Below are 25,156 nucleotides of genomic sequence, written 5' to 3'. Positions count from 1 at the left end.
TCATCTCCAAAATAACCAGCAAAAACCTTCACTGAAGTACTAGCTCAAGGAGTAGAATGCCAGTCCAGCATGCACAAATCAGATCTCAAGCCCAGAAAAAAAAAAAAAAAAAGGAAAGGAGGAAAGAAAAACAAGAAGGAAAGGAGGGAGGGAGAAAGGAAGGGAGAGAGGGAAGATGGAGGGAAGAAGGGAGGGAAGGAGGGAAAAGGTATCACTTCATATTTTCTCCAATAATATATGAGTTTATATACATTTTCCCTAGGCCTTGCTAATATTTTCTTCTTTGCTAGTCTTTACATCTTTGGTTACTAGCAAGGCTAAATACCTTTTAATGCTTTTAGTCATTTGTATTTCTTTTACAAACTGCTTGTTAGTGCTCCTTGCCTAAACTCCAGTTAAGAGTATTTATCTTTCTGCTGATTTATTTTTACAGCTTACATCATACATTGCATTTCCCAATTTGTCTTCTAGTCTTGTTTGGTTTTGCCATTTAAAAGTTTAAGACTTTCATTAGTTCAATCATTGTCATCCTTTGTTAATCAATTTTACACTGATCAAGTACTTGATACTAATGAAATGAAACTTTTTTTTTTTTTTTGGCCAGTCCTGGGCCTTGGACTCAGGGCCTGAGCACTGTCCCTGGCTTCCTTTTTGCTCAAGGCTAGCACTCTGCCACTTGAGCCACAGCACCACTTCTGGCCGTTTTCTGTATATGTGGGTGCTGGGGAATCGAACCCAGGGCCTCATGTATACGAGGCAAGCTCTCTTGCCACTAGGCCATATCCCCAGCCCCGAAATGAAACTTTTTAATCAGATTAATTCTCCTACTATAACCTCCTTCAGAATAGGAAGCTCTAGCTGGGCTGGAGCTTACACCTGGCAATCCCAGTGACCCAAGACACTGATATCTGGAGGATCATGTTCAAAACCAGTCTGGGCAGAAAGATCTGAGAGACTCCATTTTCAAAATAACCAACAAAAAGCCAGGCTAGGGGCTGGGAATATGGCCTAGTGGCAAGAGCGCTTGCCTCCTACACATGAAGCTCTCGGTTCGATTCCCCAGCACCACATATATGGAAAACGGCCAGGAGGGGCGCTGTGGCTCAGGTGGCAGAGTGCTAGCCTTGAGCATGAAGAAGCCAGGGACAGTGCTCAGGCCCTGAGTCCAAGGCCCAGGACTGGCCAAAAAAAAAGCCAGGCTAGAGGCATGTCTCAAGCCCTGGTACCAGCGAAAACAAAGCAAAACAAAACCCATAGCTCTTAAAATTATATAGTAAAATAGCTTACATAGGATCTTTGATGCATATAATGTCAATTAATTCCCCTCAAACCATTAATCATATCACTATTAGTTGATATACAAAATTGAGGTTCAGAGTTAAGAGTCATGCTCAGAATTGCCTCAAGAAATATCATGCTTTACAATTTCCTTCCTCTCTCCCTCCCTTCCTCCTTTCCTTTTCTCTTGTTCTTTTCTTCCTCATGTTTTTTGTTTCTGGCAGTACAGGGGATTGAACTCAATGCCTTGCTATTCAGGTATGTTAAAAAAAAAAAGAGGTTTCTTATATTCATTTTTCTAGCATTTAGCCTCCATGTTCGTGGGCAAGAAAATTTTGAAACAAGCATCTGCTACTACAGTAGTCTTCCTTACTTTTTCTACACTAAAATAAATACATATATAAAATCTACAGTTACTAGTAAGTTATGCCAGTGTGTATATGTTCAAAATAAGAGTATTTAAAAGTAGTTGGCTACAGAATATACACTTATAATCTCAGCTACTTGGGAGGCTGAGGCAAGAGGATTGCTTAAATTTGAGAAACAGCCTGGGAAACAGTAAGATTCCATCTAAAAATAGAAAGGAAAAGGAAAAGAAAGAAAAACATTGGCAGGCTGAAATCAGGAGGATTTCAGTTCTAGACCAGTGTAAGCAAAATAGATCCCAAGACTCACATCTGTAGAAAAAGCTGTCCCTGGTGAGAGCTGCCTGTCGATCCCACTTTGGTGGGAAGCTTGGACCAGCTAGTTTAGGCTTGCCGGTGCAAAAAGTCAAAAGTTAATAAAAAAAAAAAACAGAGCAAAAAGGGCTAGGTGTGGCTCAAGTGGTATTGCCAACAAGCAAAAGAAAAAGAAAACAAGTAACCAGGTGTGATTCCAGCACTTGGGAGCCAGATGACAAGATGATTTCAAGTATAAGGCCAGTTTGGGTCACTGCATACTGAGGCTCTGGATTTAAAAAATATATATATTCAAAGGAGAGTTCCATTTCTTTTCTTTAAGTTATCCACTCTACAAAAGGGTTGTTTTTCAATAGTCGATATTTGTGCTTTACCAGTTAAGAGATGGGGACCAATGAGAATGTCAACTAAGGACAATACATTTCCATACCCAAGCACAAGGTACATACTAGAAACACAACTCAGGAATCTCTGTAGAAATGGAAGCAGTGTCTCCAATATTTAACTCACACTTCCATTTTCTCTTTGTCATTGTGCAGTTTTAATACACTCAAGAATTCATTATCTGTTTATTCATTCTCTGACTTATTATTGGTTAATAATTGATCATGTGCTGAGGAGAAGTATAGATACTTCTGAAACACATCAGAGACTGCCTTTGAGTCTCTCCTTCATGCTCGGGTGGTAGGTGTAAAGCCCTGGTCATGTGACAACAGCGGTGTGTTTCTAAGGTGTAGCATTACAGCAGCAGATGCTGCTCACGAGAGAGAGCCAAGGAAGCCTCAGGTAGACACGGTGATGCGAGAAAGTGCAGCCAGTGTTTAGGAGCTGCTTCTTCTAAAAAGCATTTGGGCCCACACAATAACTAAAAGGAGGAAAAGGCCTGACATGTCTGCCTTCATTTTGTGTCTATCTCCTTTACAATGGCGTCAGACTTGTGTTTAACTCCATTTGTAGGGGTGTTAATCTTTCAGGAATGTGTGTGTAAAACCCGAAGACACGCATCACATCCCAGTCAACGCTGAAGACACAAAGATAATGGAGGAAGCTTCGACCAGCTTTTATGACATCCTGGTCTAGATCTCTGAAAAGGGAGCTGTAAGTCGGTGTCCAGTTGCTGTCCTAACCTGATGATTCCAGGAATGGCAGAGGTTCATAGACAGATGACCTCATGAGTCCAAGGCCCAGGACTGGCAAAAAAACAACAACAAACAAACAAAAAAACACAACAACCTAAACTTCTTTTTTTTGTTTGTTTGTTCTCTTTTTTTGCCAGTCCTGGGGCTTGGACTCAGGCCCTGAGCACTGTCCCTGGCTTCTTTTTGTGCAAGGCTAGCACTCTACCACTTGAGGCACAGCATCACTTCTGGCTATTTTCTATATATGTGGTGCTGGGGAATTGAACCTGGGGCTTCATGTATACAAGGCAAGCACTCTTGCTACTAGGCCATATTCCCAGCCACACTCCTCAACTTCTTGTCCACACATCAGAGGTGGCGTAAGTGCTTGGTTTCTGTCTTTTCCAAATGCTTTCCTGCCCTCTACTCGTTACATTTGCTTGCTTGCTTTGGGGTGTGTGGCCAAATGTGAGTGACATAGTGGAACTGCCAGAGGTCAGCCATTACAAAATGAATTCTGAGGCTTAAGTGTCACTAAAATCTATATGCTGAACGACTCGGTAAACTCCCCAGCCCCAATTCTACAAATGAATGCTTACCACCTACCTTTTAAAAGTGTAATTGCCTCCAAAATGAGTCTTACCTTTCCGGATTTGTCATCATCGAGGAGTGACATTTTCTTTTTCTGTTTATATTCCTGTCTTCTCTCTAAAACACTCATAATTTTTTCATCAGTTAAATTCTTTCTAAACTCGCAAAACTGTGGCCAATATTTAAATAGAACCCCAAAAATTGTCATCTGTATAAAAAGAAGCACAGTATGTCTCAGATTACAGTTCTATACAAATGTAGTGATTTAAACTCTAATTCACCATAATAATGGATTAACTATTCTATCTTTAATACACACCATGTTTCCTTCAATTTATTGTCTCCAGACTTCCCAATACACTTTAGCTCAGCATATGCTTATCACCAATGTTTTTTATTACCAACAAGAAGTCTTTCTTTAGCAAACACACAGCCCCCCCCACACATACACATACCAAACACACTTAAAAAGTAACTTTATTCTTCATGTTTCCCTAACGAATTGATTGTATTAATAAAGAATCCATTAGGTCTTTTTAACTAAGAAATTTATGTTTTCTTTTAAAACATCCTAGTTGACGTACCACACACTGCTGTTTTGTGCAAGTATTCCAAGTATTCAGTTCATCAAGGGATAGCACCCCCCTCTTTCTTTTAGAGAAAGGAAATACCATTTTGCCTCTGGAAAAGCTCTTAAACAAAGCTGCAGATCTAAGAATAAATCTTGGGTAACTTTAAAATGATATAATCTCTCTTTTATGTGAAAGCAAGAAAAGTAACATTTAAAATGCAGAATGGTATCCTAGACAAATGCTTTCTATGAGGATACACTTTACATTAAATGATTCATTGTGATATTTATACAGATAAGAATGGTTGCTGGAATTCCCATGCCAAGTTTTTCCATTAGTTCCAGAAGCATACATTACTTCCAGGAAGGTAGGACTTGCCACACCAGATCAAGGCCAACAGTGAGGAACAGCCTTTACTCAATGCTCTGAAGAAAAATGAACCATCCCATTAGGCTCCTAGCCAACTTTTGGGGGAAAGGAAGACTTGTGGTTTTTAGGTTTTTTTTTTAAAAAAAGTAAATGTTGTGGTGATGTGCAGTCCCGAGTGGGCATACTTCACTATCCCTCTTTTCCATGTATGAATATTCTTAGTAATTCTAAAATTATTCACTCCTTTACAAATAATTGTATTAGGAGAAGAGGGGGAGAATGCAGTTAAGAATCGAAGGTATGTCCTACCAAATTAAGAAGAGTGAGGGCAGGAGTGGGGAGGGGAGGGGTGGGTGAGAACGCTGAAAGGACTGATATTTGATCAAGACACATTGTATTCATGAGCTGTGTTGTTAAATGGCAACTCCTTTGTTCAAATAAAGAAAATTTCCAAAATGGAAGAGTAAATAAATAAAACAAGCACAAAAATAGTTGTGTTATTGAAGTCTATAGCTTCTTGGGAATAGGTACAGAATCTAGAGATATTTTATTTGATGAAATGCAAGCTTAAGAAATTTTCATCTAACTTTACTTGCTATTCGTTTAATGAAGTAATCTCCTTTTCTAATGTTCAGTGGACATAGCAGTTATAAACTTCAACAGAAGGCATACAACCATTATACTCCCCAGAGTTGCAATTGAGGTTTGAGGTTATATCTATTACTAATAAATATTACCCTGGCCATGCACTGTGGCTCATGCCTATAACCTTAGCTACTTGAGAGGCTAAGGATGGAAGGACCTGGGTTTGAGGCCTGAAAAGTTATTGAGGTCCTTCTTTAATCCGTATCTCTGCACAGGGCCTTGCACCTCCCTCGCAAGCTGTACCGGTGGCTGAGATGGAGATGACTGGAGTTTTAGGCCAATTCTGGGAAGAAAAGTCTGCCAGACTCCATCTCCACACAGTAAAGCTGGATATGGTGGTGGTGCAGACTTGTGATCTAAGAAACAACAGGAAGTCAAAAGCAGGCAGCCTAGAACTCAGACACAAGCCAGAACAGAGAAGGAGACCCTATTCTCAACAATAACCAGACAAAACAGGATAGGACACCTGGATCATGTGGTAGAGCTCCAGCCTAGCAAGTATAAGATACTGTGTTGAAATATATCATGCCCCCCAAAATGCTTCACATTACTCTGTGCCTCTAGAACTTAAAAAAAATAACCAAATTGTTAGTTAGGGAAAAAAATGGAGCTGGGCATTTGAGGCTCACACTTGCAATCTTAGCTACTCAGGAGGTTCAGACCTGAGGATTGCAGTTCAAAGCCAGCCCATACAAGAAAGTCTGTGAAACTCTTATCTCTAACCACCAAAAAGCTACAAGTGGAGCTGGTATCCAAGTAGTATATGCTAACTTTGAGCAAAAAAGCTCAGGGACAGCCCCCAGGCTTTGAGTTCAGGCCCAGGACCTGCACTTAAAAGGGGGTTGGGGTAATTCTGTGTTTTGAACTCAAGGCCTGGTGCCAAGTACTCTACAAAGTTAGCCCCACCTCCAACTCCTTACCACATAGCAGGATGACGGCTGGCTGCTTGCCACTGCACTCAGAGTTTGTTTGTTTATTTGTTTTTAGTACTGGGGTTTGAACTTAGGACCCCATGCTGTTCCCAGCTATTATATTATTATTATTATTATTATTATTGGTTATGATGGAGTCTCATGAACTTTTTGTTTGGGCTAGTCTCAAGCCACAATCCTTCTGATCTCTGCCTCCCAGGTAGCTAAGATTATAAGCATGAGCCACCATGCTCAGCTAGAAAATATTTTTAATAAATACAAAACTGCCTTGCCGACTGCCAGTAGATGAGTAATGGTTTTAATGAGTAAAAGGACCTGTGAAAATATGGTTTTTAAACTATTGGAAGTGAGTGTGGGAGATGAGACTACACTGAAACAAGGCTAATTTTTCATTTACTGTTTATCTCTTTTGTTCAACATGCTCTTGCTTCCAATTTAATCTCATTATTTTTTCTCACATCATTCATCCATGTGGTCAGAAAATGCCTACTCTTTGCCAGGCATTTAGGCCACAAAATTAAATAAGAAATATTCCCTATTTTCCAAATGTTTATAACACAATGAGATAGACAGGATGATAATTGCTTTCAACTTTGTCTGATAAGTCTTATGACATGGATAAACACATAACACTCAGGAGGACAATTGTTAGACTTGGGGAGAGACAGCAAGGAGTAAAGAGAGATGCAGCTGTATAGGTATATAGGAGTACCTCTAACTGTCTTAAGCAGAAAAGTGACAGGTACACATTTTTAATTTTATTTATTTATTTATTTGCCAGTCCTGGGGCTTGGACTCAGGGCCTGAGCACTGTCCCTGGCTTCTTTTTGCTCAAGGCTAGCACTCTACCTCTTGAGCCACAGTGCCACTTTTGGCTTTTTTCTATATATGTGGTGCTGAGGAATTGAACCCAGGGTTTCATGTATATGAGGCAAGCACTCTACCTCTAGGCAACATTCCCAGCCCAGACTCAAGGCCTTTAACATAGATGGGTAAGTCCTGGTCTGGCTCATCAGTGCTCAGGGTGAGGCTAACTACCTTATCTTTTGGATTTTTTCATAAAGAGATGCTACATGGCACCATGTTTTATCTATTTCTCATAGCACATCCTCCATCATTTCTCTGTATTTTTGCCTGTTTTAATGAATAGTGTAGATTGTGAGTTCGCTTTTCATCCCTTAGTGGAACTTTGAACACAGCTGGCTTGCAAAGGAATGTTAAGGAGTAATGGCTTGTTCCACGCTCCAGGGCAATCCTACTCTAAATCTGGTTCCTATCAATTCATGACATGGCCTTCCCTACTGCCCCTATTATAATTTATTTTTCTTAATCATTTTTAGGAACAACATCACTAAAAAGCTTTTCAAAATGCATATAAATTATGTTCACTAAGTCAATGTTTTCTATTATTTATCTTAAAAAGAAGTAACTTGAGCAGGTCAGCAGGCATGGTTCTCCTTTCATGAGTTTGTGTGCTTTGTGTTGGTTGAGTACTTAAATCTCCTCTCACTTATTTTATGAGTGATGTGGATATTCCAACCTTTAAAAATATACAATTTTAGGACACAAATATTTTACACATTTTTGCGATAGTAGATATTTTAAAAGGAAATATCAATGGTGGGAAAGGAAGAAAGAATTAGCTGGAGTATTTTTAATAATATGGAAACAAAAATGGTAATTATGGAAAGTCAAAGTGTATTTTAATTTTATTGCTGTATATTATCAACAAAATGGCATCTAAGCTACTAATTTCTTATATTTTGTGGCATATGCAAAGATTATTTAAATTAAGCAGAATATATCCTAGCATTTGGGAAGACTAAAGTCTTGCTAAATATGAATAAAGTAAAAACTTTAAAAGAATATCTTGATTGCCAATCTATTTGAAATATACTTAGCCACATGTTCTGATCTCTTACCTGTGCCTCTCTGAATATATATGGCCCTAATTCTTTCCTGTGTTCAATAATCTTCTGGGCTTGCTCTATGGGAATGTCAATTTGTAAGGCTGGTGGAATGCAGGAGTTAATGAAGCAGTTGATGATTGTTGTGATCTTCTTTTGGATGACAGACTCACTACAATGGGAATGGCACAAATCCTGAATAAGAAGGGAGAAAGACAGAACCAAATATGATTAATGCATTCCTGGGACTCTTTACCAAGCTTATCCATGTTTCAAGAACTAAATGTATCTTAATATCAGGTACTGGGACATGACAGAGTTGTCTTTAAAAAGCATAACTTGGTGGGGGGGTGCTGGGGTCATGGTTCATGTGGTAGAGTACTTTTCATTTAATCTTGATCACCTATTTCCCCTATGCAAAGCAACAAACAGCTTTAGTGCCTATTCTGACTCACTTAACAACCATATATTGAGTACCTGCTCCATGCCAGACACTGAGTTGAGCCTCCAGATACCATCTCTGCCTTAAAGGGTTCAATCTCTATGCAGGGGAAGCCCGGAACACATTCCTCAGACTTGGGATGGCAAATAAGTGTTATGTAGACAGAGCTCACTGGGTGCTGTGGGAGAAACGCTGACTGAGGCACTAAGTCCGGTGGATCCTACAGGAGTATACATTAGCTTTCCCAACTGGATGGCTCCTTAAAAAGGCGAGCAACAAAAGTGAGCTTGTTGGTGGTGAATAGGTGTCATTATAGATTGTTGAGTATCAGTATTGTTTCAGTTATCACCTCACACTATCCTTCCTATATAAAATGTAAAAATAAAAAAACTACATTCACATGAGCCAGTTTTAAAGTCACAGATGTAAGACTATTTTTTATTTTTCTTTTTTTTTTTTTTTTTTTTTTTTTTTGGCCAGTCCTGGGCCTTGGACTCAGGGCCTGAGCACTGTCCCTGGCTTCTTCCCGCTCAAGGCTAGCACTCTGCCACTTGAGCCACAGTGCCGCTTCTGGCCATTTTCTGTATATGTGGTACTGGGGAATCGAACCTAGGGCCTCGTGTATCCGAGGCAGGCACTCTTGCCACTAGGCTATATCCCCAGCCCTTTATTTTTCTTAATAAAGAGATAATTAGCTTGAATTATAGCATTTTTATGTCAAAGACAGTTTCTTAAATCAATTGAAAGTAAATTCAGGAACTTCACATTCTGGGACAGAAAAGAGGTAACTTTATGTGCATGTCTCTTTGTGTGTCTATGTGCCTGTGTGTGCTGGTACTGGGGCTTGAAATCAGGGGTTCATGCTTTCATTTGGCGTCTTCATTCATGACTGGTGCTCAACCACTTAAGCCATGCCTCCAGCCTGGCCTTTTGCTAGTTATTGTAAGTAGGGGTTCACAGTGTTCCTGCCTAGGCTGGCTTCAAACTGCCATCCTCAAATCTAAGCCTCCTAAGTGACTAGGATTACAGGTGTAAGCCACTGGCATCCAGCTTCCTTCTAGTAAATTTATTTCATTTTATTTTAATTTTAAAGGTGATATACAGAGGAGTTACAGTTACATAAGTCAGGTATTGAGTATATTTCTTTTTTAACAGTGTCATCATTTTCTCCCAGTTCCACCTCCCATTCCCTTCCTAAGTCATATAGTTCATTTCCAACGTAGTGCCTAGTGAGTATCAATGCTGAATTGGTTCACCCTTTGTCCCACTGTTTCTATGCTTCCTCTTCCCCTCTCAAAATCAGATAAATTTATATACAGGATGAACAGTACTGGGGTGTGTGTGTGTGTGTGTGTGTGTGTGTGTGTGTGTGTGTGTCCTTCTCTAAGAGAAGGCCATCTTACCAACTTTCCTAGCATCGTAGGCTTTCTACTCTGTAGTCCTCACCACAATCTGACCACTGCCTTGTCTACCATTCCTATATCCCTCCCTTGACACTGTAAGCTCTAAGAAAGAGCTATTTTAATTATTGTACACTGATGATTCAGCCTGGCCCGCACAATTTTTTTTCTCTATGGATACACGGCATAGGAACATATATTTTAGATTAGATCATACTGTTTTCTAGTACCTAGTTTGAAGACATCAATAATACAAGCATATTTTCTATCATTGATTTTTCTCCTACAATGTAATTTTTTATTGGCTGCAGAGTACTCTGTTAAAGAAACTTTAAGTAACCAATGTTCCATTGTACATCTGAATTTGTCTGGTTTTTCAAAGTCCAAAATAAGGCTCAACTACAATGAACACTAGTCATCTCTTCGTGTATTTGCCACAATCATTACTAGTAGCAGCATAGCTTTGTGGCTAAAGACTTGAGGTATCTTTGAGGGAAGTATGGGTGGTACATTTGTAGACACATGAGCTGTAGACAAAGTGAAAATGAATCTCTTTAGATCAGGTACTGGTGGTTCACACCTGTAATCCTAGCTATTCAAAAGGCTCATGTCTGAGGATCAAAATTTGAAGCCATCCTGAAGGTAAAAATCATTAAAACTCTTATTTTTAAATTAACTACCAGAAAAGGCTGGAAATGGAGGTGTTGCTCAAGTTGTAGAGTGCCAGCCTAGAGCAGAAAAGCTAAGCAAGAGCACAAGGTCCGGAGTTCAAGCCCCAGGACTGCCGCTAAACAAACAAGCCAAACAAAAGCTTCTGTGTCAGCTGATTCCATTTCATGCCTATGTTAAATAGTGCTGCAATAAACATGTTTGTTGTGGTGGTGGCTTTAGTGTATCCTTGCTTGTGCTCTATTGGATAAATGCCCAGAAGTGGAATTTCTGGATCATAGGGTAGTTTTATGTTTAGCTTTTTGAGGACAGTCCATACTGCTTTCCAGAATAGTTGAACAAGTTTCCATTCCCACTAACAATGTAGTAGAATTCCCTTTTAGCCACATCCAAAAGCCTAACAAAAACGAGTACTAGGAAATGGGTACTGGCAGGGGGAATGGTGGGTGGGAAGACAAGAGGAGAGGGATAAAAGAATGAATGGGGGAAATGAGTAGAATGCAGGCAAGAATGCATTGTATATGACACAGAACTGAGAAAAATAAGGGAAGGAGTGGGTGGCAGGGGGAGTAAAGATGTTGAAGGGGTAACACGGATCAGGATACATTGTATACATAAATTGCTTTGTTAAATGGCAAAAAATTCAATACATAATCTAAAAATTAAGAAAAGTAAGGAAGGGGTAGGTTGGGAGGGGTGGGTGAGAATGTTAAAAAGGGTTGCCATTGATCAAGTGACACTGTATTCATTAACTACTCTGTTGAATGACAACCCCTTGGTACAACTACCCAAAGAAAACTTAAGGAAGTTACTCATTAGACGAAAATGCATGTTACATTGCGCACTGGTGGCTAACACCTGTGATGCTTCTCAAGGAGGCTGAAATCTGGAGAATTGAGATTCAAAGTCAGCTTGGGCAGATAAATCTGCAAGACTTCATCTACGATTAACCTGCAAAATGCAAGACTAGAGGCATGGCTCAAGTGGTAGAGTACTAGCTGGGAGCAAGAAAGCTAAACAAGAGCGTGGGGCCATCAGGTTCAAGCCCTTGTACCACCACAAAACAGTGACAAACATAAAGCATATTAACACGTTAAAAAATGTCAGTACATTGGGGCTGGGAATATGGCCTAGTGGCAAGAGTGCTTTCCTCGTATACATGAAGCCCTGGGTTCGATTCCCCAGCACCACATATATAGGAAACAGCCAGAAGTGGCGCTGTGGCTCAAGTGGTAGAGTGCTATAGCCTTGAGCAAAAAGAAGCCAGGGACAGTGCTCAGGCCCTGAGTTCAAGCCCCACGACTGGCAAAAAAACCAAAACACCATCAAGTGGTAGAGTGCTAGCCTTGAGTAAAGAGAAGCCAGGGACAGTGCTCAGACCCTGAGTTCAAGGCCCAGGACTGGCCAAAAAAAAAAAAAAATGTCAGTACAACATTTTAGGGTTCACTTTTACTCTTCATTGTAAATAGTAACTGTGACTAGAAAATGGACAATAAACATCTTGATATTTAAATGCCAGTATGGAGAAGATAGCCTGATTAAGGTATCTTATACACTTTTTTCCATGACATTATAATTAAGAATCCTGCTCAAAAGAGAAGTGGTTCTTCTCTAACTCCCAATACAATACCTTATATTTTTGTACTTCTTGCCAAAAAAGTACTCCATTTTCTAATAAATCTCCTTTTAGAGCCACAAAACGTTGAAACTGTCTTGAAGTAATTGGATTCAATAATGCTTTACGAAAAGCAATAATTTCACAAGATGAAGATATCCACTTACTCTCCACAGGCTGTCCAAAACAAAAAACACAGAAAATGAGCGATGTTCTCAACAATAATAAAGTCATTAATTAGACTAAGATGATCAACTTCTATCTCCTTTAATGTTGGCTATTGAAATTTATAGCATGAATACAATAGAATTTGGCAGCTTTTCCCCCTCTGATCTTCTCATTTTTAGTTTTTATGACAAGATTTTAAAAGTAAATTAAAAAATGATTTCTTAAGAAAGTAGAAAAAGAGTGACTGATGATTTATAACATATGAGTGCATTGTTTAAGAATGCTAACAGTCATTACAGTTTGGGACCATTGGGGAAAATGACTGGTAAGTACATATGTGTGAGTTCTGGAAAGAAAAGGAAGTAAATCCTAGGTTATGTTTATATATTATTAAACTATTTAAATTTTTATTATTTTCATTAATTTTACTTTTGAATTAATAAACATCGCTACTAAGAGGGAGTTCGCTGGGACAATTCTACCTATGTGTACAGTTTGGCTTTGAGCAAGTTCACACTGTCCACTGTAGCTCTCTTCTTCCTCTCTCCCTTTTAAAGTGTTTTGTGGAGTTAATTATATGTGTCTTCATACACACACAGTTAATTTATTTCATCCCACAGTATCCTACCCCCCCTCCTGCTGACTCTCAGATGGACTGCCTCCTTTTATATTCATGTCCCATTATTAGTCATGTTTTGTTTATCTATTTTACTTTTTAAATTTTGCATTTTCATTATTATCAATTGTTATTGTTTATTTATTTATTTTATTACGGCACTACTGAGGTTTGCATTCAAGGCCTTGTGCTTGCTAGGCACATGCTCTTACCACAGAGCCATGTTTCCAGCCATCTGGTTGCAGGCCGGGGCCACAGTCTGCCTGTTTTAGGCTATCAAAGCTATATAACAGGTACGTGCCTCTGCACTCAGTTCTGGGCTCAATTTTTCTGCCTCAGCTGGCCTCTAGCTGTGATCCTTCCAATCTCAGCCTTCCAAACAGTTAGGAATATGGGCTGGCACTTAGCTTATTAATTTGATTTGATTTGATTTTTAGGAGAGAATTTCAGTATGCAGTCCAGGTTATCCTTGAACTTTGCATCTTCCTGCCACAGATACTGGAGGTATAGACATGAAAAAATATTCCTACAATCAGTTGAATTTTTAAGAAAATTTTAAAATTTGTTTTATAAAAAATTAATTCTATATAATTTACATGGAAATTTTACTAAGCTACATTATAATTCTATCCTGGTAATAGGTTTTCTCACAAACATCTTTAAATTGTAATAAATTATTAATAAGTATAATATAAGTGTACAAGTGGTAATTAATGTTGTGGTGCTGGAGATGAAATCCAGAATCTTACACATGGTAGACAAGTACTCTGTCATGAGCTATGGCTCCAGTGTTAGCAGTAAATTAAAAAAAATGATTGACTGAAGATTTGTTTCACATGTCATAAAATCTAGAAATACCTGTTAGTGTTTTCCTATACTGAAAAGTACTGTTATAGACACCCAGTTTATATCTTCACCATTTTGAAATATGTTTCCCTTTTATTCTTTGCCCATTTTTAAAACCATACATTCAATTTCCTTTACCTTCTCAGATTTAAAAACATAAAAAATATTTTATTGAATTTAGCAAATAGCTTTCCATTTTATTGAAGTTCTCCAAAGTTGACTTTCACATACAACCCTATAAGGATATGTCACTCCAAAGGCAATAGTTTAGGTGACTTACTTACAAATTATACTAATGATTAAATTACATGAAAAATATCTGTTGTTGACAATGCATTAAGTAAATTCCTTGAAAGAAATCATATGTGACCATCATTAGAAGCGCTTAAGAGAATTATTTTAAAAGTGCTACAGGAACACAGGGAAAGAGAGACTAATTGTGCCTGGAAAGAGAAGGTGACAATGGGTTGGAACTGCAAAGCAAAGGCAGCTCTAGGCCGTCCGGATGAGTGGTCGCGACATTAACCCAGATAAAGTGGCTAGATGTCTATCACTAGTTATTGAGGCACATGCATGTTCTCTGGACTAAAAGTTAAGACCCTTAGCATCTGTTCCATATTAGAGTGATAGCCTTATAAATAGGAACTACTATAAGTTAGACTGGGATGTTTATTTAAAACCCACTCAACAAATAATGTTTTAAGACCTGCTTCTTAAGATAGTAAAACTTAGCAATTTGACTAAAACCTGTAATTTAACTCAATTGAGCACAATAGAACATATAACATACAATAATATAAAATACAAGCTCATTCTACTCAGTATTTCAATTTAAAATATAATAAGAAAACAGTCATTTAAAATTTACATTCAAAAGGAAAATATAGAAATAGATCCTACATCCTAACAGCTACATGCACCCCAATATTCCAATACTTTTTTTTTTTTTTTTTTTTTTTTTGCCAGTCCTGGGCCTTGGACTCAGGGCCTGAGCACTGTCCCTGGCTTCTTCCTGCTCAAGGCTAGCACTCTGCCACCTGAGCCACAGCGCCGCTTCTGGCCGTTTTCCATATATGTGGTGCTGGGGAATCGAACCGAGAGCTTCATGTGTAGGAGGCAAGCGCTCTGCTCTTGCCACTAGGCCATATTCCCAGCCCCCAATACTTTTTTTTTTTTTTTTTTTGCCAGTCCTGGGCCTTGGACTCAGGGCCTGAGCACTGTCCCTGGCTTCTTCCCGCTCAAGGCTAGCACTCTGCCACTTGAGCCACAGCGCCGCTTCTGGCCGTTTTCTGTATATGTGGTGCTGGGGAATCGAACCTAGGGCCTCGTGTATCCGAGGCAGGCACTCTTGCCACTAGGCTATATCCCCAGCCCCCCAATACATTTTTTGATTGTTAGTTTGCAAGAGTTTTCTTGGGTCTAGTTTGACATTCCATCATGTAGGCAAAAAAAAAAAAAGGCTGTGCGCCTCATGCTTGTTAAAAGGTAAAAGAGACAAATAGAAAAGTATCATATATTATACCAATTTTAATAGTCATCAAAAGAATAATTATAATTCTTTTGAAGTTAAACAGTAATTGTAAATAAAAATAATAGTTATAACATGAATTAACCTGTCAATCTGCTGTATACTATGCATTCTTTTTGTATAATCCACTCTCGATGATATATAAGCTACCATACACCTGTAAGAACAGCTTGTCTCTATAAACTCATTATGAGCAAAGCAAAGGAAATGTTGGGTTTTTTTGGAGCTTGGATTCCAGTCAAAGCCTCATGCAGAAATATACAAAAATACCCATCACACATCTACCATTGAGCAGGTGAAGGAGTCCATAAGAAGAGAATTGACAGTCAAGCTTCCCCCCAATTCCGTCTGCCAAGGAAGAATGCTAGGATAATCAGCTGGTAGCTAAGAAAGCATGGAAGGCCTTTGAACAAGACAGGATAGGAAACATAATACTTTGACAATGTGGAACTTATCAGAGGAAGAGTATAACAATTACTTGCCTTCCAGATCCCAATTTTCCTTTCATGCTTCTGTTGTAAAAGTTCATCTGCTATGTCTTTCATCCGTACCTAAGAGCAAAAGCAATGATTTCGTCCACTTAATCAGAATGTTCAGAGATTTGAAATGATTGATTTGTAGCTTATAAAATGAGGTGTAGATTAGACTGAAAAAAGAGTGCCATTCACACAAAGAATTAGACTGAGGAATGGAAACCCTACAGTCAGGACTGAGTTACTCATTCTTGGAACTCTGGGTCCTCACCCACTAGAGGTATTAGTACCCAACTGAACCGCCCCAATTATACACCACAGTTTCACTTTGGCTCACTTATGTGACTCCGGAGAGATAATGATAACTTCTCAGAGTTGTGTGCCATTTTCATATTGGAGATTAAAATGCATGGTCTAGCACTTATTAAGCCAGCACTCTACCACTCTGGCTGCATATATTTCTCCAACTAAAATTTCTCCCCCAAAGAAACCTTCAGCAGAGAGGAATATACAGAAGATATCCTTGACCTTCAGGGTCCATACATGCATCTGTGAATTCAACCAGGCTGAGATTAAAAATATTTTTTTAATTGCAGCTACTCTGAACAGCCATAGACTTTTTTCTTGCCTTTATTCCTTGGACAATACAGTATAACAGCTATTCCATCAACTTTTGTATTGCATTATTAGTTTTACAAGTTATCTGGAACTGATTTAAAACATATGGAAGGATATGAGTAGTCTATATGCAAATATTATAACATTTTATATGAGGAATTTGAGCATCTTCAGAATTTTGGTATCCATATAGGTATTCCATAAATACCAAGGGATGGCTGTATTTCTTGGGGTTACTGCTTATAAATAATAATACATAATACTTTATCTTAGAGCACAGTTCTTGCCAAATCTGTGCTAAGTCTCTACCTCCCTATCCAAAACACACAGAACTGATCAAGAGGAGAAGAATTAGGATCACAAGGACCAAGTTCTTGTTTTATTTTTAAACGAATGCTATGGATCAAACCCAGGGCCTTGTGTATGCTAGGCATTCACGTGTACTTATAAGCTAGAGCCCCAGCCTTAAGCTTTTCCTTTTTTAATAACCACAGATCAGAGAAATGATCTAAGAATTCTTGCTGAGTTATGATGGCTGGCCTGGCCTACATTTTTTTCTACAGCTTGGGTGTTACCTCTTTTCCTAAGTGTAAGATACTCCAAGATCATTTCATAATAATTTATGCCACTCCATTTCTTTTTTGTTTAAGGGTTCCAGAATTAGTTTATTTTGCTGATCAACCAAAGAATGCTAAGTCAGGAAATGACTACAAGTTACAATAAAATTGTTGTGGTAAACATAATGAGAAAATGTGGTAAATATTGTTAGTAGGCCCAATGTCAATTTAATTGGCTTTGGAAAGAGAATTGGAATTTCCCTAACGAAAAGGAATGAAGAGATTTGAGAGTTTATTTACAGAAACCTTTTGCCTAAAACAAGTAAGCTAAAAATTCTGTGTTTTCCCCTAAGTTGCTCAGATCAAAAGACTAAGGATATGTCCAATTATGTAGGTCTCAAAGTGTTGGATCAATTGATTTTATTATATCTGAAAAGGGGAATCTTTTTATTGTTCCTACTTAGCCTTAGAAGTGTTTGTCTTTGAAGACCCAAAGTTATCTGTTTTCTCATTGATCAGGCTTTCCTGCTTTTAGACATACTAGGGACATTTGAATGATCAATGTAATATTTGCTTCATTAAAAAAAACAAGATAAAACAAAACCCAAACTCACTTTACAAAGTACAATTCTTCTCACTGTCCAAACCCATTTCTAAAAAGTATATTCTTCAGGATGTTTTTCCCGGGCATCTCAAGGGCTACTAGAAGACTACTCATTTATATACCTTTATCTTTTGACGTGCTGCAAACTGTTCACTGGTAAGAAACAACGGCAGCCACACATTTTCTAGCCTATTCAGGACATGCTTCTGAACTTCAACTAGAACAGGTGCATCCAGCTGTTCATGTAGGATCTTCCCCCAGCCACCACTTAAACGCATTATCTGAGAAAATAAAAGTGAAAGAGAAACTACAAGTTGGTATTTGGTTAAAGAAATGTTAATATTCATTCACTCCAAACCACCATTTACAGCATAACTGAGTTGTCACAATTTTCATTTCTCATATAATATCTTCTGGTTGTATTGTCAGTGGAAACAATGGACAACTTACCCAACATCAAAAAGAAAGGAAGAAAGGAAGAAAGGAAGGAAGGAAGGAAGAAAGAAAGAAAGAAAGAAAGAAAGAAAGAAAGAAAGAAAGAAAGAAAGAAAGAAGGAAGGAAAAGGAAGGAAGGAAGGAAGGAAGGAAGGAAGGAAGGAAGGAAGGAAGGAAGGAAGAAAGAAAGAAAGAAAGAAAGAAAGAAAGAAAGAAAGAAAGAAAGAAAGAAAGAAAGAAAGAAAGAAAGAAAGAAAGAAAGGAAGGAAGGAAGGAAGAAAGAAAGAAAACTGTGGGTTTTGTGGCAGTTGTTCTAGATGTACAATTTTGCTTGCTATGAAATACTGAAAAGTATACAGGAGTGGGATTTGTGTGTACTCGTGTGCGTGTGCTCAGATCAAATCCAACACTTTATGCATGTTAGATAATTACTCTACCGCTGAGCTACATCCCAGTCCCCAGGAATGGGAAAGGAATCCAGAATGAATGCAAGCAATGACATTTTCCTCCAACAACTCAGTATCTTCCACTATAAAATGAGGGCATTAATCAACTATTTCTTCCTACGTAATCTCAGTAGCCTTTTGTTCTATATGATTCTCATCAAAGTGGTCCATTGGAGAAAGCATGCTTTTTTTTTGTAGGTGAGGAGAATGAGGCATCAGTTACTTAAAAGACAATCTTAAAAGCCAGGTGCCAGTGGTTCACTCTTGTAATCCTAGCTACTCAGCAAGCAGATCTGAAGATCTCAGTTTGAAGCAAGAATAGGCAGAAATCTGTAAGACTCTTATTTCCAGTTAACCACCAAAGAGCCAGAAGTGGACCTGTGGCTGAAGTGATAGAGTGCTAGTGTTGAGCAAAAAAGCTCAGGCTCTGAGTTCAAGTCCTAGGACTGGCACCAAAAAAAAAAAAAAAAAGACAACCTTGACTTAACTATCATAAATATGTATCATCAACAAATGTTGGGATGGAGAATACAGGATGACAGTGGGGGTAGCATTGTAGGGTTTTTTTGAAGAAGTTCTAACAAGAAAACAGAGGCGTCAAGAACTAGAGAAAGGTCTAGTAGTTAGACTTGAATAGTGTTACTATTTCACTGTTTTTTAAACACACCATTTTGTAACCCAAATCTTTCTGCATAATTACTGAAGACTAGCTATTAGTAGCTACTTCCTGCTATGCATCATTGTTTTCTACCTGTTTCTGTGTATACACTATTCAGCTTTTCTGGATTACTTACAGAACAATTACCCTCATTTAGTTCTCCTTTAACTTATAATATTAATAAAATACTATGAGTAATAATGTGCAAAAAACAAACAGGAGATCCTATTCTCATTCTTCTAGAATAATAATAGTCAACTCAATAATTGCTAATATTGTTCTTGCATAAAACAAAAAAGAAAATAAAACATTGCCTTGGCTTATACAAAAACAAATTGGCTACTCAACTGAAATTAAGATTCTCACAATCCTTATAAAATGTAATGTGATATGGACATCCTCAAGAGGACAGGAAAAAGGGTCAGGGGGAAGGAGTGACACTGACCTATGGAATTGTAACTCCTCTGCCCAATTCCTGAATAATAACAATGAAATTGTATATTTTTTAAAATGGGCAGTGGGAAAATTGTGTAGTAAGCACAAACATTTGCTCTCACAGTAATGGGCAACTTTTCCCATCAACATACTGTGTGCACTCCGGAGGGGTCAGACAGTAGCATCAGATACCATGAAACCTCACGCAATGTAACACAAGCCAAACAGAAAACAAATGCTCTCCATGTGTTTATTTCATACTTGTGCTTATTGAAATACCCAGTCACTTTTGCTAATGTGTCCCAGATTTGTATCTTAGGGAAGTAATGGGAAGGCATATTTTGTCATTTAGTTCTATAATTATCTTAAATTATTTAATTCTAGGATTGCTTCTCCCCCTTAATCCTAAAGATTCCTGTTTATTTCTTCTTAGACCAGAGATATAATTTAATTGATTTGCTGTATTCATGAATGTCTCTTGAAATTTTAATGTACTGAATTTAGCATTCATCTGAAATTGGTGTTTTATAAATGTACACCCTTAAGGTATGTGTGCTTGTAAGCTCCTAAAATTAAAAAATCACATACTATGCATTTGACCTTTAGTTCTAACAAACTTTAAATTAAATAAATTATAGCTCTTAACTCTGTAGTAAAAAACATAACCCATGAAATGAAAGTGTTACAAAAACTCTCAACCCCACTGCTGATCCTAATCTGATTACGGTGGGGGTGGGGGGGCTACAAATCTGATAACACTATTGTTATTAATAATGACAAAGATGTAGGACTTTGGTACAACAGAATGGTCAAACCTACATTCCTCATTAATGAAAAGGTTTCTGAGGATAATGGCATTGTAAACAGGATTTTAAAAGCAAGTTGTTAAGGAGTAACAAGAAGCAAAGGAGGAGGGTTAAAAGTTGAAGGGAAAGAAGAGGAGGTAGCTTCAGTGGTGGAAAGGTACAAGGGACCTTGTCTATTCTGTTTATCTCTAGAACAGTGTCTGATATAACTAAGGCATCATGTTTGTTGAATGAATGAGTGACTAATTCAAGCACAATATGATTCTATCCTCAAATTTCTGGAAATTATCCTTAATACAGATCCAGGTGAATAAGTTATTTTTCTTCCATAAATTACTTCTAAAGTCATGCATTTATAATATGTAACACTGGAGTAAACTTTAGACATTTAAATCATAGATACTGTGAATAGTTAAATAAAATATCAAAAAGGTGTAATATCTAAGTCATAAAAGTGAAGCAAAAGAAAAAAAGAAAACTTTCCTATCATTGGCAAAAAGAAATAAATGACTCTCATTCAGACTTCAAGTAGAAAATAGGCTTATGGTGATACCTCATTCTGTTGATATATAGAAGCTGGACTGTTGGATCCAAAGAAATACTTTTTATTAAGGTATTTGTTTTTAATGTATATTGATTTTGCCTCTCTTTGATTTCGATCTTTGGAAACAATTCTTCGAAACTGTTCAATGTCTATCCAGCACATAAGATCCATGCTAAAATAAAAACAAAGAAAAAATACAGCCCTTATTTATTTCTATAAATTCTACTCAACACCAACAAGTTGATGTTTTTGACAAAACTCAGAAAGTGGATGACTGTACCAGTTAGCACATCTGATGACATCGAGACTAAGGAGTACAGTGTGGTCTTGGATTCTATGCCTCTGCTATAATTCAAATCCTGGTCAAATGACTAATGGCTAGGAACTGGAACCAGGAAAGTAATCTATCATTACTGATGCTGTCTCTGGGTTCTTCCATTATGATGGACTAGTTCCATCGATTTCAAATATGTGGAAATGTCCACAGCATGTCCATGTGATAACAAGCAAGATTTAGAAAAATCCCAATCGCAATGAGGGGAAACTACATAGAGAGGTTTGCCTTCCAGTTCCAACCAGTTTCTGTTAACTTGGAAGAAGAAATATGACCATATGTCAGTTTATAATGGATAAATACAAGATCTCAAGATTCTGTACAAACTCATACTACTTCATTTATAGATTGATTATTAAATACTATAAAATATTACAATATTTTCAGTAATGTAGGAGATATTTATTTCCCATAGTTAGTTAAGTACTTGGCTAGAGAAACATAAAATAGAGAAATAGCAGGAAAAGGAAAAAAAACGGGCTGGGAATGTGACTTAGTGGTAGAGTGCTTGCCTAGCATGCATGCAGCTCTGGGTTCGATTCTTCAGTACAACATAAATAGAAAAAGCTGGAAGCAGCACTGTGGCTCACGTGGTAGAATGCTAGCCTTGAGGAAAAGAAGCTCAGGGAAGAGCCCAGGCCCAGAGTTCAAGCTCCAGGACTGGCAAAACAACAACCAACCCCTCCCCCCAAAACAAACAAACAAAAAAACCACAGTACACTGGTGTTTTAAGTCAGCCTGTTTTAAGTATCAACAAAAATCATGTAACCACTTAAAACATTTTGAAGGTTGCTATAAATCTATTGCATCCCAATGAAAAAGTAACTCATGGATTTCAGACAATTATGTTCGTGGGCTTTTATTAACTAGCACCAAGTCAAGATTATAATATACTGGCTCAAAACTAGTACCTAAATAAAATATCAAAAATAACATTTTAAGTAAGAAATACATTTAAAAACAATTGTGTTTCTCACCTTGAAGAATGAGATTCAAGAAACTGACGAAAATGTTCAAATTCCAGTTTATTGTTAAGCAGATCATTAAAAGTATAATGCTTGTATTCTTCAGGAACATTATTCCAATATTCTGTTTGTTTAGAGACATTAGCGAGTGATAAAATACTAGTTCCAATTTCATCAGTGGTACCCTAATGACATAATACTTTTCATAAAAATCTCTTAAATGCAACAAATAATTTACCATTTTAAATAGAAAAAACACAAGAAAAGTTAACTATTAAGCTAAGAATGTTAAAAAAATTCTGTGGCAGAACCAGATTAAGGATCTAGGCAGTTCAAATTCTAGTTCATATCACCTTCTGTTCTTTTCACTCCACTCTCCTTATAAACATTTAGCAGACATTTAAAACATTTGTTTTAAAAATACTAATTTTATTCTACTTCTTAATAAAGCCGCAATATGTCTGTAGTAAAAAGGAAGAATATGCAATTATATGTTATACTACAAAACAGAGATATATAACCATATTATATATAGTAGTCACTTATATCTATCTTCAAAAATGAAGATAGGATTTGTTAAAAAAATACATCATGAACATAAACCATTACCCTACAATTAAAAGTCATACAAGGAACTTGTCTAATAGTGCATTCCTTAATGTAATTCCCATACACAAGGTAATTTTTCAGGTAAACAAGCCCTTTGCTAGTTTGTGGGCATTTTATAAGCCCTACAGGATAAAGGAATAGGTTTACTCCTTGAAAAATCCTTCCTTATATAATTCCTTACATAATGAATGTATCTCTATTTTTTTAAGTCTCATCGTGAGCTACCAATATTTAAAAGTTAACTCTCCTTATATAGAAGGATTATGGAGAACATTATAAATTTTATTTAGTTCATTAAGTTTCAAATACAACTTTACAACATGCTACCCTTATGGATTTTTGTATATCCTTTCCAAGATATTAATTAATAACATGTTAAATAAATAAGCTTCTGGGTTAACGAGGCACAGAAGGTAACAGTTTTAAAAAATACTGTTTTTGTACAACTTTATTGCATAAGAAAAACTTCAGAGAGGTACAAAGAAAGAAGTTTTAAAAAAACAAGTCTTCTGAAAGCTCACCACTCAGAACAATCTCTAACATTTTGGTATCTTTCTGTTGTTAAGTGTGTCAATATAACATATCTGTCAATTGTAGTATGCTAGGCAAAGGAATAGTAGAAAATTACATTGCCCATTCACTATTTTATAAGCACAGGATCTCCTCAATGTGAGATCTCACCACCAGTAGAAAAGTGGTAATCTTCTCTACAAGAAAAGGTTATTTTTTAAAGTAGAAAGTTGTCTTACCTCAGCTGTCTTGGAAAATGTCTCTTTATGCAAAGCCTGTAGCTTTCTGAAGTATGTAGAGTCTAACTGCCGAGTTTCTTCCTCCAATTCCACCTAAAATAACAAAAATGCTTGTAACATCAATATACAATATACATTATGAAAGAGTACAGAACCGATGCACAATGACTAAAATAAAGTGATTCTTTTGGAGGCAAAACTAGGGAAACTAACTTAGTTAAAAATGCTAGCTGGGGGCTGGGAATATGGCCTAGTGGCAAGAGCGCTTGCCTCATCTACATGAAGCCCGGGGTTCGATTCCCCAACACCACATATATAGAAAATGGCCAGAAGTGGTGCTGTGGCTCAAGTGGCAGAGTGCTAGCCTTGAGCAAAAAGAAGCCAGGGACAGTGCTCAGACCCTGAGTCCAAGGCCCAGAACTGGCACACACACACACACACACACACACACACACACACAAAATAATAATAATGCTAGCTGTAGAAAGGTCATACTTCAAAGTGTATGTCACAATGCATACATTTCTGTGGAACAATACATTGCCACCAGTGACCACTTCTTTCTGGACACCCAATGAAAACTAACTAGCAATAGGTTGATGCGATTTTCAATTTCTATTCAGTCATGATGTCCATGAAGGTAATCACTGCTGGATTCATGAACAAAATAAATCAGTAGAACAAAAGGCTTCATATTGTTATTAGCCTATAATAGAAGGATTTATTGCTATAACAAAAAAGGAGACTGTCATAAAAGTAATCTTCATAGAAGGATGCAGTCTTTGGAATATGCAATACACTATTTTATATTGTTAGGAAGACAAGACCACTCTCTAATTCTCTTACAGGGAAAATCTAGTTTGGCTGACTGACTGCTTGAGAACTTCCCATATTTAATAGTTGGCTCTGATAGTCTGCTTAGGTATCTTTTGGGAGAAAGTCTACACAATACAATCAGCTGGTCTTTCAGAGAAATCTTCAACATGGAATTTAAGGAAGTTTTAGAACTAGGAAAGATTTGTTTTTCCTCTTAATAAAAATAGTCAATAAACTCTTTTATAATAGTTATTGCTAATGGCAACTTTTATTATTTGTTTAGGAAAGTTATAATTCCAAACCTTTTACGCCAATGTTGATGCCATATAGTTTATATTTATTTTGTGCAATACAATATATAGTTTATAATATGAATAGGGATGAAATTTTCATGTATCTTCATATATATATATATTTCATCAGTAGAAAAGACACTATACTACTGTTTTTTTCAGAACAAAGAGAATTTAGGAATAAAACTCTCACTAGTTTGGTCATTGAACTAAGTAAGTCATAAGTTGTTTCAGTCACAATCCAGTAAAATAACTCCCCTAATAGGTGTTTAGGTATTAACTCCATCTCAGTCATTTAATTATCTTCCTGGTAGAGGTTGTGACCAGCAAATAGGTGGGTAGATGTGCATGAAGAGTAGCAATTTAGACAGCAGAATTCTGCCTGAAATGACATTCATGCTCAGGGTGCATACATAAAAAACACCCAAGGACAGTTTT

General features: G+C 37.3%; 1 protein-coding gene across 1 annotated transcript in view; it reads right to left on the bottom strand.

Moving 5' to 3' along the window:
* Positions 1 to 25,156, bottom strand: part of Rgs22 (regulator of G protein signaling 22) — a 91,708-nt gene that overhangs the window by 5,306 nt on the left and 61,246 nt on the right. The window contains exons 16-23 of the mRNA XM_048358778.1: positions 23,610 to 23,702; positions 22,264 to 22,436; positions 20,962 to 21,124; positions 17,751 to 17,909; positions 15,859 to 15,927; positions 12,234 to 12,395; positions 8,108 to 8,287; positions 3,720 to 3,875 (exon numbers count right to left, since the gene is read on the bottom strand). Of these exons, the coding sequence (XP_048214735.1) occupies positions 3,720 to 3,875; positions 8,108 to 8,287; positions 12,234 to 12,395; positions 15,859 to 15,927; positions 17,751 to 17,909; positions 20,962 to 21,124; positions 22,264 to 22,436; positions 23,610 to 23,702 (1,155 nt within the window). The remainder of the gene's footprint in view (positions 1 to 3,719; positions 3,876 to 8,107; positions 8,288 to 12,233; positions 12,396 to 15,858; positions 15,928 to 17,750; positions 17,910 to 20,961; positions 21,125 to 22,263; positions 22,437 to 23,609; positions 23,703 to 25,156) is intronic.

Source organism: Perognathus longimembris, chromosome 12, assembly GCF_023159225.1.
Source record: "Perognathus longimembris pacificus isolate PPM17 chromosome 12, ASM2315922v1, whole genome shotgun sequence".
Lineage (NCBI taxonomy): Eukaryota > Metazoa > Chordata > Mammalia > Rodentia > Heteromyidae > Perognathus > Perognathus longimembris.
This window is presented reverse-complemented; position numbering and strand designations above follow the sequence as displayed.